The sequence below is a fragment of the Anguilla anguilla genome, chromosome 2 (assembly GCF_013347855.1).
Source record: "Anguilla anguilla isolate fAngAng1 chromosome 2, fAngAng1.pri, whole genome shotgun sequence".
NCBI classification, from domain to species: domain Eukaryota; kingdom Metazoa; phylum Chordata; class Actinopteri; order Anguilliformes; family Anguillidae; genus Anguilla; species Anguilla anguilla.
In genome coordinates, this window is record NC_049202.1 from 73,062,116 (window position 1) to 73,082,204 (window position 20,089).

General features: G+C 40.8%; 1 protein-coding gene across 3 annotated transcripts in view; it reads left to right on the forward strand.

Moving 5' to 3' along the window:
• Window positions 1-20,089, forward strand: part of LOC118221396 (E3 ubiquitin-protein ligase rnf213-alpha-like) — a 135,884-nt gene that overhangs the window by 69,749 nt on the left and 46,046 nt on the right. For 2 of the 3 annotated variants that reach the window (XM_035406444.1, XM_035406442.1), the window contains exons 5-23: window positions 89-121; window positions 814-984; window positions 5,398-5,603; window positions 5,874-6,166; window positions 7,435-7,685; window positions 8,807-9,031; window positions 9,286-9,478; window positions 9,950-10,005; window positions 10,240-10,402; window positions 10,902-11,060; window positions 11,246-11,344; window positions 12,510-12,632; window positions 12,829-13,018; window positions 13,367-13,540; window positions 14,099-14,251; window positions 14,379-14,992; window positions 15,596-15,752; window positions 17,642-17,859; window positions 19,925-20,062. In XM_035406444.1, coding sequence (XP_035262335.1) covers window positions 89-121; window positions 814-984; window positions 5,398-5,603; window positions 5,874-6,166; window positions 7,435-7,685; window positions 8,807-9,031; window positions 9,286-9,478; window positions 9,950-10,005; window positions 10,240-10,402; window positions 10,902-11,060; window positions 11,246-11,344; window positions 12,510-12,632; window positions 12,829-13,018; window positions 13,367-13,540; window positions 14,099-14,251; window positions 14,379-14,992; window positions 15,596-15,752; window positions 17,642-17,859; window positions 19,925-20,062 — 3,616 coding nt within the window. Of the gene's footprint in view, window positions 1-88; window positions 122-813; window positions 985-5,397; window positions 5,604-5,873; window positions 6,167-7,434; window positions 7,686-8,806; window positions 9,032-9,285; window positions 9,479-9,949; window positions 10,006-10,239; window positions 10,403-10,901; window positions 11,061-11,245; window positions 11,345-12,509; window positions 12,633-12,828; window positions 13,019-13,366; window positions 13,541-14,098; window positions 14,252-14,378; window positions 14,993-15,595; window positions 15,753-17,641; window positions 17,860-19,924; window positions 20,063-20,089 lie in introns of those variants that run through there. The other variant, XM_035406445.1, reaches the window with a different exon arrangement.

The following is a 20,089-nucleotide window of genomic DNA, read 5'->3' on the forward strand; positions in this document are numbered from 1 at the left end:
CACCTGGCCAAACTCTTCCAACACCTGCCCAGCCTTCTCCACCCACCCCCTCCAAAAACCAAAGTGATCTTCCACATGACTCAAAGAGGAAGAAGAAAAGGATGACACACCCACCTCAAATGTATGTCTGTCACTATGGTTACCAGGTTAAACATCCATTATCATGATGAATATATTTTTAACAAGTGTAACTTCAAAAGCCCTTCATAGAGCATAGCAAGCCTCTTTATGAGTATGGCATTATTACTTTATGAAGCATACACCTCCATTATATTGGCTTACGTCAGCATTTCCGAAAAGCAAGAAATTTACTGCTGTTGATGTGGCATGTTAAAAGTAGACCTAAATGATCTTTTGGGGTTTTAATTAGGCGATATGCATTTTAATTACATTGATTTTGGCTTTTGTGAATGGGATTCGATCATTTAAGTTTTTAACAAAATTAATTTGAACTTTTTTAAAAGGATTTTTCACACAGCATACTAGAGTGCCGTGGCACACCGATTGTGTTCTGTTTGTGAAAAATAACACTTTGCCCACAAAAAATAATGTATCTGTATTTGCTTTCATAAAGCAGAATATTCTTTTGTTACTGGTTTATAAAATGTAATGGCATTCTTACAAAGGCCACCATAAAGCAGGATATTAATTTATAACAAGTTTATAAAATGGCAATGGCATGGGTACAAAGGCCCTGTGTGTACTTTATGAAGGCTGTATGAAGTGTGAGTGTTACCATGATTAATGATAGTGCTGTTGGCTGTGCTCCTTTGAGTATGCTGATTTTTATTGCTTTATTGTTGACTTCAAAAGTCCACAGAGTCTACAGCAGGAACCTTCAACAGACAGCATCACTGTCTGCTTCCACGCCATCTTGTCCAAGGACTTCAGACTAGACCCACAGAATGATCTGGTTTTCATGATGCCAGGACCCCCTTTAGGGAATTGGAATTGCAATTATGTGGTAAAAATGGAAGCTACAAAGTAAGTATAAAGTTTAGATAAAGAACATGTCTAAGCCACAGCACAATGTATTCAGATGTGTATTAACATTGCACTTGTAGTTAGAGGGCTGAATGAAAATATCAAGAAAAGGGTTTCTATATCCTTCTTAGACAAAATTCATTACAATTCATCTTTGTCCTTGTAGGGGTCTCTGGTCGTAATACCAAGAACCATATATTCTACTATGCTGTACTACCAGGGACATTCAATAAATATAAAATAATATTTTTGAAAATATATTCACCGCAACATGCATAAGGCTAATTGGAACAAATGGCTTCCTGGTTGAGCGCTAAATGGGGCAGAAGAACAGTATTGAAAGTCGGACCGAAGCATTGTAGCTTTTGGTCTTTTCATAGGATACGTAAAAATATAGGACATAGGACAGTAAAATATAAAATTATGCCCGCCTTTATGCTTAAAACTTTTTTTTCTGCAAGCCCTCAGGAGGGTTCATAAAATGTTCACACAATCCACAATAACGTGCCTCATTACAGTGACCAACTTAGGAATTTAGCAGATGTTTTTAGCCAAAGCAACTTACAGAAGATGCATTTGGCATGGCAAGAAAACCTGTAAATGTTTAAACTTTTATTCAGCTGGGTGTACTTCTGCCCTTGAGGACTGTGTACATGATGTCAAAGCAATACCAGCATTATTTGAACTCTTTAAAATTTGTTACTTACCCCCTTTACAGTGTTTTTGTTTGAGGGCTGCCATTTTTGTTAAAATTACATGCCATTGTGGATTTGTTCCCTTATTCTTATTCTGATTGCCTTATTGAGCGTACAGCTCATTTATACAGCTGGATACTTGACACAAGCAATTCGCATTCTTTGTTGTGCCTCACCTGGGAATTGAACATGAAACTTACAATTCCAATATTCCATGTTATGCTACACTGCCACACTAGAAATCTGTCCCATCTGTAAATGTGAGATGAGTAAATTCCAGAAATGATTAAATATATTGGGGTATACTGATCTAGTACGCTTTCAACGGTAACAACATAAACACACGTTACTGCGCATGTGCGTTGTTTTGGCCCACGCTTAACTTCTGGCAGACTTTCGCAAACAATAACAACAGAGTCCCTCTAGACTGTTTCTGATAACAAGCAAAATAAATAACAAGTAAATTACGTTAGCTAGCTAGTTAAAACTATGTCTAGACAGTATTATTTGGGGTTACCAGTCGAAGATACTTGGCCAAACTCAAAATAATTTTGATAACGTTACACTACCAGAAAAACAAGTGACAGAAACAGTGTTGACAGTATTGCACCTTGCTGAGCATCATACATTCCTTACATAATCCATAACTATACTGGTTACATGCACATTCCTGTGTAAAAAGTGCACTCTTTTTATGATATTGCTTAAAAACGACGATTATTTACATGAGACACAAACTGGGGCAGCATGTGTTTACAGGTTATTTATTAGCATGCATTGATGGAAAATCATCGTGGCTCTTAATAGTTTGAGTCATCTTGCTAGGTTACCACAACAAAAATTGATCAGGCAATGGAACGATGTCAAGTCATTGGAAACAGGTATCATAACGTTAGTTCAAAACGTAGCTAAAGGCAAGCGTATCAACTACTAGCATTGATCTAACGTTACTGTGTGTGATTTATACAATGTTATCTACGATTAGCTAGCTACAATCAATTTAGTTAGCTAATTCATAACTATTGCAGGCTTGTTACTGGTCAGCTAACTATTAGCTATCGCTTATCATGAGTTTGTTACCTGAAACGAAGTGAGTACTAGAGTGAGAGCAGCACCTATTATTTTTTCTGTGCCGGCAAATACGTCAGAGGTAGCCCAGCGCTAGCTTTTGGTTGCTAAGGCCGGGGACGTGTATCGGCCGCCCCATATAATGAATGGAACATGACATAAATTTGCTAGCATACTGTAGTGTCCTGTCTTGCTTATTTGAGGATAATATGAGAAAAGGTTGTCTCTATCAGAACGTCTAGGAGTCCGTACATATTCACTGTTGTAACCCAAGTCGCAGGACGCAAAATAGCCGTTAGGAAAGCAGTCTGAAATTATGAAGCAACGCCTGCGCCATTGGCTTTTATGGGTCGCGATGAGATAATTCCGTGTTGCTTGTCTTAAAAGTGACAATCTCGAAGATTTCAGTTTCGTTCTCTTTGGCGGTGCCAATGGCGAGAAGCGGTAATTGCAGGTGTGTTTTTGGACCTCACTTCCCATAGATCCAACCGGATCCAACCAGTGTCGCCTGTGTGACGTCAGTCAGTTGGCACGCCAACTGTAACACTACTATTTACTGAATAAAAAACGGTTGTTATAAAAGTAACGTTATGTACATACTCATTTGTTGTCTAACATTAGGCTAACTCAAGATGTCTTTACACTGCCGAGCCGGGTTAAAATGCCGTAGCAAACCTGGGGTAGAATTAGTGATCAATTTCTGCAAAGGTTCTTTATCCACCTTTTGCCCGGTATGAACATCTTTACACTGCAGAGAAGAATTTGCGGGATTCGCTGTGGCTCGTGCAATTATGTATCTCGTGCACAATAAGCAGTCTTTTTCGTGAATGATTGTTGTGTGGTATTTTTGAAACTGCCTTGCAAAATGTTACCACTGGTGTTTCTGGATTTGCTAGCTAAACTGTTCGAGAATAAAGCTGAGTTGGGTGTTAAATTAGCAACCAGAACAAGAAGAATAAAACAAAAACAAAGGAGATTTCATCAAAAAGGGCATAAAGGCTGAAGGAAAATATGAGGAAGTGTAATAAAATAATAACAATGCTAATCCATACTGCCGTATTCTTTTATTTAGTTTTCTCCTGCATGACGTCTTCAGAAATCAGACCCGGCTTTGCTCCACATACCCCGGCTTTATTCCGATCATTATAATATATTGATGAACTCGATGGCAATGTAAATAACGGTAACGGTAAGGCCAGTTCAGATCAATGATTCGCAACGAGGCGAAACGGTTTTAGAATGTTGCAGAGAAAATTGCAGAGGTGTGAACTGGCTAGTAGCAGAGCCGTTGCCTGCCCTGAGGTTTTAAAAGACCGTCCTTGTCAAATCGCCAAGTGCTGTTTTAAAACGATTACAATCAGACGTCTTGGAATTTTGCAAGTTGCACCCAGTGTTGTTGCGAATCATTGATCTGAACTGAACTGAGCTACACTGCAACGTTGCAACAAGGTAGCATTGCATTCGAGAGACGGTTTGCGAGGTCGGTACCGGTCGGTAGCGTTAGCGTTATCTAGCGTTTTTTTCTAATTGTCAGCCGACATTAGATTGTGTTAATTACATTAGCTAGCTAGCTAACGCAGCGTTACCTGATATGAGAGATGGATACTGTGCGCAACGTTGTCTAAACTAATGTTGTCTTTCTTGACATGGTCCAGTAGCTAGCGTTAGCTGTGCAAATGGCTATGTAATTTAGTAAAGTTACATTGTCATTAAATGTAATACGAAATCTACATCAACAAATAATATGATCTCTCATGTTACACAAAAACGTTTTAGGGTTCCATAACTCCCCCAACCCCCCCTTTCTCTGTTATTGTAACGCATGCAGACACCGGAAAAAACAATACGCCACTCACACACAAGTGAGTTGAAGAGCGAGCCTGTTGCGTTAGTTCCGCCTACCCTCTTTGGCGGACCAACCACTGATGGGTGATGCAAAAATGCGTCACTAACTGTGCGCCGCTTGTGATTTTTTTCCCCGGGAATGTCGCCACAGACACCAAGTTTTTTAATCATGAATTATGATAATAATAATAGTATAAATTAATATAAAAATAGGCTCAATCACCATTTGTGTTACCCAATGCAGCGATAGATAGTGACTTAAAAGACATTTATTTTAATGAAAATCTTTGAGATTATTACTTTAAAGTTGATATAGTAAATAAGGCTGTATTAGTATTACTAAATGTGTATGTATGAAGTTGATTTTTAAAAAATACAGTTTATTATGTATATTTTTACAGGACTTACATTTTAATAGGTAACGATGTCCAGTTATTTCTATATGAAGTAACATTGGGCAAGCACCAGCTATAATAATCGCAGGGATTCAAGCAATTAGCTTCACAATTCCCTAGTGGGGTTACAAAGTCAAATTATGTATTTTTACAGTTTTCGAAATGGCGTTTGTTCCTGAGGTCAGGTTACACCCCCACAGCACAACAACCTGAGCCCAACATCAATCTGCTCATCAGTTTAACTTTCACAACACAGACCCAATAAAAAACAAACACAGAGCGGAAGTTCACTTCGGGGCAAGTGCATAACCAACGCGTGTGCGTCCGATGAAAGCGTCTATAGACTGTCTGCTAATTCAACCGAGGATTTGCACCAAATCCTAACCATCCATGTTGTTCTGTTTTTGTAGGGATTTAGGAGAACATGGTTACCTTGTGCAAGGACAACTAATGGCACCCAGAGTGATTGAGAATGTCCCTATACCCTATAAATACGTTGTGTGCAAAGCAAGCACAACTGGACAAGAAACCCATTTTGAGCACATTTACAAAGCTGGTGCAATAGGATTTGTCAACAGGTGCTTATGTGTCATGAATTCTCTTCTAACCCAGCAAGGTAAATTACTGAGCTGTCGGCTGGATTTTAGCTCTGTTCTCTCAACCTCATTCAATTGCAAATTTAAATACATCAAATTTTTATTAAATACAAAAAAAAAATGTGTAACACAGGCAAAATCATGTAAACTACAGCAAAGTTTTGACATAAACTTGTTAAAATTTGGGAACCATTCTCCATTAGACTTCCATTATAACTTGTGCAGCTTGTTACATACTCCACATTCTTTGTCCTTAGTTAATCTTTTGTTATGTTGCCTGTGTCTCCCAGGGGAGTGGCATCAGTATGATGACATCATATGGGCCGAACCAGGGAGAGGCGTGATGACGCGCCTCAGAAACCTTATTGGATTTAACGAGGGGAGAGATATCGCTAGGGGGCGCCACCTAGCTGGGAAGGTCATGCTGGAGATGATATTTGATCTGCTACGAAGCTGGAGCGGAGTGAACGTGGCAAACTTTTTGATTCAGCTTCATCAGTTCTATGTAGTTTACTGCAAACCCCTTGTCTTTGAAGGAGATAGGCCAACGGTGTGGGAATCTCTTGGGTACGGCCTAGCTCAGGTGAGTTTCTTTATCTCCTCAGTTAACAAACAGGATACATTTAGTAGACAGTTGTATCCCGAGCTTCTTAAGTCTATTTATACAGTTAATACATTTGTTTAATGGAGCCGGTCAGGTTAAGGGCCTTGCTCATGGTTTCAATGCCAGTACCCCACCTGCTTTACAAATCACCCGAACACTGCATCTTGCTGAAGCAATTTCAGTTAAGTACTTTATGGGTACAACAGCAGTGACCTACCTACACTTCGTTACAGTTCCCTAACCATTGCCCTACACTGCTTATTTTGTTTTATTTTATTATATTTAATTATTTATTTGACAGGGACAATACACATTTCTGACATCATGAACAACCTCCTGGGCCAGATTCATTGGACCATTTCATGATGCCTGCTGAAAATATGTATTACTATTGTATGGTGCTAGCTGGCCCTCTTACCAATGCAGTACCATGGTACGACTCCTGATGGTACTGTTATAGAGGGTATGATTTGACGTCACTTTTCCACTGGAACACACCCCCTCAGTCGGGACTGAGTGGCAAAACATGCTGCGACATGGCTGTCTTTATTATAAGAAACGGCAAAACCTGGATTAAAACAAACGATTATCTGCTTAAATTAAAGGCAGTTGGACTCGACAGTGACAACTTACCAAAGAACCAGTGGTCCGTGGACATTCAACAAGAAATCGGAGCTATCTTTTTACAGACTGCCGAAAGCTAAAGAAAAGAGACAACTGCAAATTCACGTTCCGGTGCCTGGATTCCAGTTGTTTCTGCGAATTGCAGCGACCCATCTGCTTCTCTTTTCTTTAGCTTTCGGCAGTCTGTAAAAAGATAGCTCCGATTTCTTGTTGAATCTATTTGTACAGTCAATCGCACAACAGCTCTTTCCAATTTTAGATGTTTTTTTGTGTCTTCGCGGCACTCAAGCTGAATGCTAACGCTGTCACTCATAGTCTTTCTGCCACTCAGTGGGTGTAACCGCAGCACTTTTGCCTGCGGTGATGTCATGTGCATACCCTCTATACTCTCAGCTGTGTGAGGTGTGTTCTGACACTGAAGATGCAAACCTGGACTTTATTTCAGCTGTATCTGAGTAAAATGTTTCTATTAGTGATGAAACAGAAAAGCATTATTGTGGTCCGTGTTTGGCTCCTGGGCCACCAGTTATATAGGTGTGGTATTAGCGATACATTTACATAACATCTTTTTAGCATACACATCAGGATTCTTACTCTGTGCCTCGTATGTTTTTGCTACCCAGGTGAAAGGGCTTTTGAGAGAATTCCTGCTGGAGAATATCGTCCCGCAGAAAGGAGGTGGAGAGAAGACATTCCTCAGAGACCCCCTGAAAGCGGGACTCATAACCATGCTGGTTTGGCAGAAGTACCTGGAGCTGCACGGCACTGAGGAGCTCTCTTACATGTGTGACCTACTGTGCCTACCACAGAAGCCCAGAGAAGATTTCCATGTGTACTGGAGAGACCTCGCCAGTGGATTCCAGGATCCACGGTGGTGCGTGCTGACTACTGCGTTCTACTAAACTGTGTAGCACAGTATGTAATCACACACATATAACTGCAATAATGGCATGATTAAATGTGTAATCGCTCATGTGCAACTCCGATAGTCATGCAACTAAGCATGCAATTGCACACGTTAACTCTGAAAACTGCATGACTAAGCATGTAATCACACACGTTTAACTCAGGTAACTGCATGGTTAAGCGTGTAATTGCATGTAATGGTAAATGGTAAATGGACTGCATTTATATAGCGCTTTTATCCAAAGCGCTTTACAATTGATGCCTCTCATTCACCAGAGCAGTTAGAGGTTAGGGGTTAGGTCTCTTGCTCAAGGACACTTCAACATGCCCAGGGCGGGGTTTGAACCGGCAACCCTCCGACTGCCAGACAATCGGTCTTACCTCCTGAGCTATATCGCCCCACGTGCACTCACATAACTGCGTGACTAAACATGAAATTGCACACGTGTAACTCTGCTAAGTATAAATGCAATGATTCATTCATTCATTCATTCATTCATGACTACAGTTAATTGCATGTTACTCCCATGGTGGTGCAGTGGTTAGCACTGTTGCCTCACAAGTAGGTTCCAAGTTTGAGTCCCGGCTGGCCCGGATCCTCTCTGCTGGAGAGTGCTCCCCTGGGGAGGGTGTAGACTACCACATGCCTCCTCCGATACATGTGGAGTCGCCAGCCGCTTCTTTTCACCTGACAGCGAGAAGTTTCACTGGGAGAGCGTAATGCATGCGGAGGTTCACACTATCTTCCCCAGATCCCCTCCCTGCTGAACAGGCTCCCTGACCAACCAGTAGGAGTCGCTAATGCAACGATCAGGACTCCTACCCTCACTGGCTTTCCACCCGCGAACACTGCCAACTGTGTTCGTAGGAACATCTGACCCAAGCCAGAAATACCACTTCTGGGGATTGCTCTAAATAGTTTTTTTTATCTATTTTTTATTTTTACATTTTTTGTGTGAAACGTCGTTTTTTTGTAAACATTTTTTAAAGGCCACTTATTTTAAATAATGAATCTTTTTTCCAGGATGTTGCTTGTGTAAATGAACTGAAATTAGTTTCATGTGATATGTTCTGCCTGCTTCTCCCCAGTGGGTTAATGGTGCAGAAGAGTCTAGAGTCATTCTGTGCCTTGGCACTGAAAGAGAAAGTGGAGAAGTGGATCCTGGTGCTCCCACTCCTGCATCTGCTGAGGGGCGACTGCAAACCCTTTGAGCCTCTTTCTCCTTCCCTAACTCCCTCCGTGGGGTTCAATGCCTGGGCAGGCCTGAGGGAGATCGCTCCATCTGAAATGCAGCCAAACTCACAGTATACAAGGTATAAGATGCATTTCCTTTGTGTCCTTATAGGCTTCATCTCCCAGGGAGTCTGATGCATTAGCTTGGAAGTGTTCTCGTTTTCAAAAATTTTAAATCAAATAAGCATTCACAGAGTACACATTGCAACTGAGCAGAATTGCTCTATACGACAAATGAGATCACAAGGTGTGTATCACGGTCTATGATTTATGTGTGTGCATGTATGTGTGCATGTGTTTGTTTGTGTCTGTGTATATGTGTGTGTTTGTGTAGGGCTCTCATGAAAGTTATGGCAGAGCACACACACCTTGTGGAGGTGGACAGGCTCCTGTCCCGCTCGTGGTTGTATCTGCTGGGGGTGGAGGCCATGAAGAAGTTCTGTTCTTTCGTTCCTGTGGACCTCCATGACGTCGTTCAGCGGCTGTTCTTTAGGCTGCAGGTTGAATTGTCTCTCTCCAAACATGAGGTGTGTGACCTGCCCTTTCCCCACTCCTGAAAAACCACCTCTCACTCTGGCCCACTGGTCCCCACAGCCCCCCGTCTCTGTGTCTTCTGTGATCATGTCCACTGTTGTCCTACACCCCCCCCCTCCCCCATAGTCCTGCACTCTGTATACACTGCTTGCTATTCCTACCTCTCGTAAATTTTTTTATGATTCTCCCGAGAGTAGAGCAGTCCTGCTAGCAACCAGCAGAGCTAAAGGGTCATTTGCAGTGTGCCAAAGTTTTTCGTACATAGCTATGTATTAACATGGGTTTCCAAAGTACTGTACTAAAGCAGGATTTGCTGAATATTAAGTATAGGAAGGTCATTATTGCAGCGTGTGGTTGGGAATTCCATATCAGCTGTTCCCCAGCAAGTCTCCTGCTGATCCCGAAGTTCACTGTTGGTCATATAGTGTATATTAATATGGTGTGTATAAATGGTTATGTTACAGGCAGTGCAGAAGCTGCTGGTGTATCTCAGTCAGTCAGTTAAGGAACAGAAATTCAGGTAAGAAAGATCAGATTCAACCTGACTGTTCTCTCTCATTCTTATGAAGTTTCAGTAGCACCAGCAACTTCCTACATATGAAGTAATAAATACACGGAGCCTTCTCTCTCGCTCATGTGTTTCTCACACGTTCTTTAGAGGGCGGTACTGAAACTGCTCAGGAAGTGGTGCCACTTTTGGCGAGAGCACACCACTTCTGCAGTGTCATTCATCTTTGTTTCTGATCTTTTCCAGGTGTTATGACACTGGTTATGGGAAAGATTGCTTGACTGTGTCACTAAAACTTCTGGAGAGGATTTGCCAAGCTGCCATCGAGCAACGCTTCTACAAGCTCCCCACAGCATGTGTGACGCTTGTCTCTGCTGTAGCGGACTTCACTGCCAGCGTTCATGAGAAAGTACGAATATTTTTGGGCATTCCCGTAACCCCGACTCACATTTAACTTACATTTAGGCAGCTAGCAGGAGCTTATCCAGCGCACTTCGCACACCTAACAACTCAACTAACACTACATGGCTAACATCTTGTGAATTCCCCATGCTCAGTGCGCTGTCCATATTAAAAATCATGTCACGTTTGTAATTGATGATACAATTTATAACCCAATATCAATGACCTCATACACAGCCATACTGGGATTAGTACACAAATGCCTAATACAGTGAAATGCTGTGCAGACATGAACGACAAAAAGTATCACAAGTTTCTTGTTTGGAGGAGTGAAGACTAGTCAATGCAATGGCACAGGTGAAATATGTAAGGCACTGACAGTAATATACCATGTGTTTTACCTACCTATTACCTAGATCTTCTGAAGTTCTGAAGCCATGTGCTGTAAATGCTGCTGTTCTTGGTGGTGTCTGACTGAAAAATGTGGTTTTCTGTGACTTTTTCAGCACTCTGAACAGAATGAGGCTCAGCTGAATTGCAGTACCAGAGAAGAGTTAGGAGAGATGCTTCAAATGATCAGGGACTGGATGAGGAAGACCTTTGACAACAAGCTGCTCCGCACGGTCACTCAGCCTAGCACTTTCATCTCCAGATGTGAAATAGAGGTAAGGTCCTATCGCAAGCATTCTGTGATCTTCAGTGAACTGATGTAATGTAGAATTGCATTACAAGAAACGTGTTAATGGGTTTTAATAAGAATTCATTTGCTACATTTTTTATTTTTTGTCACACACTAATTTGTCTTTTCTTGACCTGTGACATTTTGGGTTAATTAAAGTGTGTGTTTCAGGCTTGGAACAACATCCTCTCACTCACCTTTGGTGTAGAAGAGTTCACAGAGATTTGGAGGACAACACTTCTAAATGATTTTGAAGGCAAACTGAAGCAGGTATTTTAAAAGATTACACTCACACACACATGTATATTACATTTATATTATATTGTAGATTATGTTGTGTTTAGATTTTGGCCTTAGAGAGGGAAACAGTAAATAAGAATGTGGCCTGGCCTCCCCATCACAAGCATCAAAGCAAATGTGATTGGGGAAATTTGAAATTCCACTGATACCCTAATCTAGGCTGACAATCTATGGGTCTCAGCTCCTAAGAAGAGACAAACCAGATGACACAGGACACCATATTGGGGGTCGGAGACCCTACATGCCTAACATTTCCCTTTCCCATGTCCTCTTTTAGTTTGAATGCAATCTTTAGGTAGGCCAGTCCTTGCCATAAATTAGACCCCCCCTTCCTTTCTCTTCTATACCTTAACCCGGCATCACCCGATCAGGGCAAACATCCTCAAGCCATGCTGGGTAAGGTATTTAAGATGGCCACAGGAGAACGTTGTTTGTGTTGCGTTGATGTCGGAGCCTTGAAGAAGTTGTTTTACTCTTTTTATTTTGGTGGTGGTTCCTTGGTTGTGTGCTTTTAGCTGGTTATCCTGTGGCACTTATACTGGAAGTGGGTGATACTTTGGCAAGGTGTGGTTGATCCGTCTCTCTCTCTCTGTTTTCTGGTATTTCTAGATTAGTTCTTTAATGTTTTGTATTATGTCTTCTGTTGTGTAATTTAGAAGTAGTGTGCCTGCATTCAATAAAGAATGTATGTTTTCAATTCATTAATATAATTGACTGCTTCTTATTGAATTCAAATATTTAATCTGAAAACCTGATATACAGCTTGTTTTGACTTGTTGGTTGATTCCACCAGTTTTCTGTAGACTGACCTATCAAAGAATTTGGCGATTTAATTGATCATTCTAATTTTAAACATAATTATTAAACTAAATCTAATAAAATATATTTGACATATAGGTTAAGTGAGGGGATCTAGCATACAATATCACTTGGTTCAGTATTCAGAGTGCTGAACATTTTAACAAGGACATTGACTGTTGGAACCACTGATTATTCTTAATTAATCCTTGCTTGTCCAACAATATCCATATATATATGTGCATCTATATGTACATATATACATGAACAGATTAACCTTGGTTAGTGTGAATTTACGAGGGCTCCTGTTCTTACTGTGCTAATTCTGGGTCCACAGGAGCGTAGCATGGACCAGATTGAAATCTACTGCGACCAGATTGAGGAAGTGAACAGGAAGTTCCCGACTTTAAGTGCATGTTTGGAGAAATGCGCCCTGGAGGGTATTACCTCTGTCTGCCAGGTGTGTGTGTGTATGTTTGAGAGTGTGTATGTATATGTGTGAGTGTGTGCATGAGTGTTTGAGAGTGTGTGCGTGTATATGTTTGAGTGTGTGCATGTGTTTGAGAGAGAGTGTGTGTGTGTATATGTTTGAGTGTGTGTGTTCTGGGGCTGATTCAGAGGCTGTGATGTGATCCTCCCTCTGTTTGTGAGTACAGGGCAGGGAGGAGCGCTCCCTCTTTGAACGGCTGAGGCGTCATGACTTCAGGAAGTTTGGGAAACTGGTGTCCGCCCTGGTCCTGCAGGCCTGGCCCCCTGACACCAGTGAGGGCTACCTGGAGGGGGAGGAGGCAGTCCTGGAACATCTCCTCACCTGGTCTATCACTAAGAACGTCTTCCAGCTGCAAGGTGCCTTTGAGCTGTGGGTGGAGCCAGAGACCAGGCCTAGGGGTTGCTAAGACATGGCAGACAGTGTAGTCTGGACAGGAGTTAGGTCTGGAGCTTAAGGCTCATAAACACAGTGATACATGCAGGTTCATTCCCAGGCAGGCCACAAGAAACAATCAAATTCCTTCAAAGCAATTTCACTTCATTTTCCTTCACAGTCCAAGTCTGAACTGACAACATCCCCCAGTCAGTATCTACTCAGTGGTCCAGGTCTTTGTCTCTCAACTGAGATCATCCCAGTCGGAATGGTCCAGAGCTTTGTCTCTAAACTGAGATCATCCCCCAGTCAGTTCTTTTCCTTCGTTTCAGGCACAGATGGAAAGCTCACCAAAGAGCTCACCGACGGTGCCAGGGAACGAATGGCTGTTGCGACGTCCACGTTTAGCAAAGTCTCAAATAAGTTCCTCACAGGAAACATCAAGATGAGGAGTCTCAACCGGATCCTCAAGAACAAAGACGCCTTTCTGGAGCTTCTGAAAATAGGTACTCAAGTGGTTTAAAAAAAAATCTATTTAACATTTATCTAATCTAATGTTTGCTCTGTCCACAAATGCACCTGAGTCATATTTCATTACAGTAATGAAAGGAATTGTACAGGCTACTGGGGGGCTCATCCTGTTAAGATCCTGGGTATTGGGTGTAGACTGGGCCAATGCCAAATGTGGCGGCAGCTCCCCCTTTGGTCATTCAGGAGTCTGCAGTCTGTCCTCCTCTGACTCAGTGACTGTGCAGCTCTGCTGGTGGACTGCAGTCATACAACGAGGTGGTTTGCAGAACTGGGGACCACAACTATGACTCAGCACTCCAAATTTGGAGATAAGATAAAGCTGCGTTAAAATAAATTATTATTAATGATTGATGCTTGTAATGTGACTTGGAGAAAACAGTAATATAAATCCTATATATCCACGGTGATATAAAGGAGGCTTTATGTTGTGACTGAAGGACATACAATTCTGCAAATGCAAGAAGATTGTCTTGTCTCTCTATTAGTAAGAAATGCTGTGAATGAGTATTTAAATGTGATGTTCTTCTGTGCAGATGGTCTGTCTATGAATGAGAGGTGCAGAAACTCTGCAGCCATGAATAGGCTTATGAAGTTCAGGGAGGATGAAGTTAAGAGCATCTACCATGAGAGGGCGCTGTTGCACAACCTGCTGGAAGTGTGCCAGAAACTACAGGAGTACATCACCGGTGTGTGTGCGTGTGCATGTGTGTAAATATTATAGCACTAATTGGAAAGTTTTAATGTGTTTTCTTTAGCAACATGTTGTGGTTAGGTTTAATGCTGAGTTTCAGCTCAATGTTATGTGGATTTTAGTTGATCTGGAGGACCTGGAGAGCAAACTCGGAGTGACAGTGGAGGAGAAGACACTGGACGATTTCATGGAGGTCCATCAGCTTGACAATATATCCTCTGAGAAATTAGGCGTGGTCACGTGCTTTGAGCTCCCGCCAGGCATGCGAGAGATGGCGGAGGCCCTGCACATGTTCAGGGACAGCTTCATCTTCAACATGTGCTGGAAGAACCAGGCGAAAGCGCTGTCACGCAGTGATGACATCACGGGTGAGATGGGAGCAGCACCTGTGATACGGGCCTCCCTCCATGAGATTCACAAGGAGGTTTTTCAGCCCTGTTACTATAGATACAGAGAAATCTACAACAACTTGAGAAGCGGTGGGCTCACCTTACAGGAAGTGGACGACATCTTTGAGGACTACAAGGACAAATATGATGATCTGACCAATGACCTGCAGATCATGTGTGGGATTGAGTCGTCAAAGGATAAACACTGGATAGATAGGCGGGTGCAACAAATCGAACAGTACCACGAGCTCCACCTGGCACTGGAATCTGCCATGGTCATCATGGATGTCAAACAGTTACTCTGCCTTCAAGGAGACTTTCACATCGTGGACACTCTGCTTGGTGCTGTGAGTCATCATGATTTTTCAATATTTCAGTTAAAACAACCCAAAATCCTAAATTGCCTCATAGTACTTTCACAAAGCAAGAGGCTTTTGAATATTTTGTCTTCACCTCAGATTTCTTTTTGTTAATGTTTTTAAAATTTCTTTTAAATATATTTGAGGTACGAATGCTTCAGGAATGGAGGCTGTTTGGAGCTCTGTACAGTGACAGTCATTTTTTTTTTCTGTTCATTCATTATATCAAACACCTTAAGTTGATTTGGTGTTTTTAGCATTAATGCTCGAGTCCCTTTGGTGAATTTTAGTAGCATTTCATGTCTTTTTTCCCATAGAATCAATGACTCATTTTCTCTTACTGATTATTTTAACATCAGTGATAAGGAACTTCATAAGGCATTACTGAACCCCCTGTTTCATACCTGTTTAGCTCTTTGATGAGTAAATATTTCTGAAGCTTTTCCTACGATGACTAACAGTCCCAACAGTATAGGTTAACAATGAAAGTACTTCAAATATTATAACTAATTTGTTTTGTGCCCATCATGATTATTACCTTTGTTATACAGTTAAATTTATTTCCTAATACAAAGTGTATTCTGTATCCAGACTGACGCAGAGTTCAAGAGAAAAACTCTGGATCGCATTGACAATGACCTGATTAAAGTGAAGAAGGAGGTGGCCATGACTGAGGAGCAGAGACTGTGTCTCCAGGAGCTCTACCTCAGGAAAAACTTCATCATGTGGTTGAAAGAGGCTCTGCAAGGTGAGAGAGAAGCAGAGAGTGTCACAGTTCCTCATGTCAGCCACTAGATGCTGCCTGTTACCCTTGTTTCCTTGTGTTTTGGTCTTTCTCTTTATTGTTATACTGGTAGTTCTAGTGTGTAATGTGTATTTAAGTTCCCTGTTTCGCATGTCCTTGCTTGGTCTTTCTGTGATCTCTGGTCTCCTGTGTATTTGTCTAGTGTTTATATTTGTTTCTCTAGTTTATTAATTTATCCTGTGTTACCTCCTGGATAGTATTTTTTTCTAGAGTCTTAAATACAGCTTAAAACAAAAATACATCTGAGTTCCTCTTGGGTCCCCCTCTTGATGCTTGTTACTCTTGACTCTATACATAAATATATTCTCCATACATAAATATATGAACACCATTGTGCAGTATTAACCCTTTAACACAGACAGTATACCACTATGGGTATAAACTGTATTATATTTCCTGTTGTTCATCTGTAATGTTCTATGAGGACATAAAAATATTTGAGAATGGTAACAAGGCCATTCAGCTAAGCCTGGCCATTTACACACAAACTTGAGGGTATCCAACACTGTGTCAAGCCTAGACTTGAACACCTTAAGGGTCTCTGCCTCAGCTACATGATTTGACAGAGTGTTGCACACATTAATAAATTCTGTGCAGATACTTTCTGTTACCTTTAGCTAATTTTCAGCTATGGACCCCTGCTCTGTTGGAAGAAGTCAACCTGAAAAACCTTGTTTAGTTCCTGAGTTTCCTTTTACCAAGCTGAAGAGATTAAGTATCTTTATTCTACATTTAGACTATATTTCTGGTCATGTTTGGATATGATCCAAATCTGTTTTGTCTGACTGTCCAAACACTATCTCACAGTTGAATTGTATGTATCCGTGTGTGTTCAGATGCACTGGCTGTGTCCCAATACAAAGTCAACTGCCTTAGAAGTCAGCAATTTCACTATTTTTACAATCTTTCGCCCTTTGTCCTTTGTAGGCATGTCCCAAACCGAAGTCATCAAAAAAAATGCATCCTTCTAAGGTGCCTTATTTTGCTTAAATCTGAAGGCAATGTCTGATCCATCCTTCAGCTGGAAGACTATCCCATGGGTCTTTGCGATTTCCTCAAATTTCTCACTTCCGTTAAATTAATGGCAGCTCAGACCAGCGAGGTGGTGGAAATGTGAATATACAGTGAACTCAATAATTTGTCGCAGTCACATCTAAAAGTACATTTTAATTATTTAATGCACTGGAATAATGTATTTTATGTTTTTAAGGCTCAGACAGTTTCCCCCGAACTAGCCAGCTAACTTGCTAGTAATCACATTACTTCCAGCTAGCTATCTATTTAGTTATCTGAACGTGAAACTAATTTTAGTTTTCCCTTAAATAGAGAATCAGAACAACTGTGGCTACAATGACAGAATCAGTATTTATTTGCGTTGAGTGTGTCTTAGAAAGTTAAAGCTGTCAGCTGTAACAGTAAACACTGATCTTGTGTTGGTTTTGTGAACTCTCTCAAATTTTTTGCTCGTTGAGGTTCCTTTACCATTAAGATGCTACCTTTAGAGGGAGCTGCCTTCTAAGGATGCAAGCAGCGAGGCAGCTGCCTTTGTACTGGGACATAGCCACCATGTTCTGAAATGTAGTGTTTGCCCAAAATGAAGAGTCATACAAAGGGAGAATGACATATGACATAGAAAAAGTTCTTGAATGCAAAAAAATATGATCTGTGCATCCACATCTATGCTGGTGACATCCAGAGATATGGAACTGAAACACAATGGGACACAACACACAAATGTGGTTAACTGACAAATGTAAAGAATCGTGACAGTCTAAATGTAGCCTTAAGTCTTAAACTGGAAAACAGATGTTATTCTTGCCTTGGTTGTGCAGATCTGAATGAGCTGAAGGTCTTTGTGGACCTGGCCTCCATCTCAGCCGGAGAGAATGACCTGGATGTGGATCGCGTGGCCTGTTTCCATGATGCTGTACTGGGATACTCGTCTGTGCTGTACGAGCTGAAGCCAGATGCTGGATTCCGGGCCTTCAGGAAGGCCCTTGGGAAACTGTGGAAGGCTCTCAACAATGACCGCCACCTTCCCAAGAAGCTGGTGAGAATCTCTCGGCCTTTTCCATCCCTGAGGGGAAGGTACAGTCAAGGCAAACGCCAAAAAATCTTAAACAATCTTAATTTTTGGGCCTCTACTTCAAATCTTATTTCCACTACTTTTTTTGCTAAATAAGACAGAAGGAGGCAAGACAGTTTTACTCTCTCATGATTTGCCAATTGTGTAAGACGAAATGGTATTTTCACCATATATTTTCATGCACCTGAGCAGTTCGGTAATTTTGTGACTCGCCATGCTGGGGGTGTAAACAGTCAATATTGCATGGTGCAGTGCAATTTTGGCAGCTCATTGGAATTCTCAGGTCAGTTCAGTCTGTCAACTGTACCATTTGCTATAGCACAGACCAACGTCCAGCAAATTGCTAATTTCGGAGCTTTACCATGCAATGCGCGCATGTTTCGTTGCCTATTCAAAGGAAATCAACAGTTTTTGTGGATAATTTGCTGTTCAATTTGACTTCGATATAAATCACAGAAGCAGGAAAAATATATACTTCACATTTATTGTTCATTGTCTTTTTTCTTTTTTATAATTTTAATTCCCGTGTTTATTTCCATTTTTTATTGTTTTTATACTGCATCGTGGTCCTGTATTTCGTTTTTTTCATACACCCATCTGTAACGAGAAGAATGACAATAAACAAAACTTGAACAATCTTTTCATTTTAATTGACTGTAATTAAAAGTATAGCAACCGTAATGGCACAAATTACGGATAGACTGCCTTTATAAACAGAGTTTGGTGATTAATGCAATATTTTGCAAGAATCTCTCGCTGTTCCAGTCTCTTTTTGCATAATGTAATACTGTATGCAATAAATGTTATATCAACATAAAACAAAAATGTAGAAAAGGTTTGCATTTAAGTGAAACAAGTAATAATCATTACAAATAAACATTATATCTTACTGGTGGAAATGTTAAAATCAGCTTGAACTAGTATAGCTTTGTCCAGTATTTTTCTACATAAAAGAATAATATTCGGGTGAGGGAAAAACAAAAAAAACAAAACTATTTTCTGACATGTATACTTTATTTTAAATTACTGATGATCACAGGATGTCAATGCCACTTATGGGCAAGAAGATATATAGGGGAGAACCAGCAGAATTTTCCCTTTTTACTGAATTATTTAGAAGCAATGTGATCAAAAGCTGTGAAATTACAAGCCAAAAAGCATACACATATCTGCTACAATATATCACACTAGGTTTGAGGTGCTTACAAATGGTTCTTGTACAATTAAAAAAAAAAATGTTAACACACTCTGATGTTACAACTGCGAAGAATGCGTGGCAGTTAGAACAGGTAGTGAAAAATAGCTCCATAAATCGTTAATATCTGCAACATTTATGGAACAAAACACGGTTGGTTCTAAAGAGCATGCTGTGCATGTATGTTTTAACCAGCAACCAATTAGGAAGGTCATGTACGTTTTCATTTATTGGTTTTGTCGTGTTTTAAATACACTTATTTTGTCTATGTAGTCCACTCAGTAAGGAAGAGTAAAGAAACCTTTCAGCCAATCTTGATTTTCTGTAGGCTTTACATCATTTGTTGGCCAGTTACTAATCATGTGTGAGGTACAAACCATGTTTTACCTCTTTTATACCGGCCTGTTCTATGCACTACGTGACACTGATTCCAGAAAATAAAGCCCTAGAACTCTCAGTCCAGACTAAAACATTTTTTCCACTGGTTTTTTCCAGGAATGGTTGTTATGTTGTTTTAAGTGCATTTCAGACACTTAAAAATAAGACAATTTCCAGAGTTGGGTTGGGTTGTACACATTAATGTTCGAGTGCTAAAGGGTAAACCACCAAGATTGATTGCGCATGATTCATATTTGAGGACTGAATCAATACAAGCTACATGGGAAATAAGACTGGAACCAAAAAGAAGAAAAAACATCCAGACGATTAAAAAACAGTGCAAGAAAGAAAGAAAAATACTGAGAATTTTATTATTTTTTAAAAACTTTTGAAGATTTTAGTTTTTTATTCTATTTATTTTGCCTCCTGAAATGTGTTTGATCACCTGTGTTTCAGCGAGACACAGCACGTCACCTGGAGTGGCTGAAGACAGTGAAAGAGAGCCACGGCTCAGTGGAGCTGTCTTCTCTCTCCCTCGCCTCTGCCATCAACAAGAAAGGCCTCTACATTATCCGTGCGCAAAACCAGAAAAAGGTAAGGGTGCATAGTACAGTTGGAGTC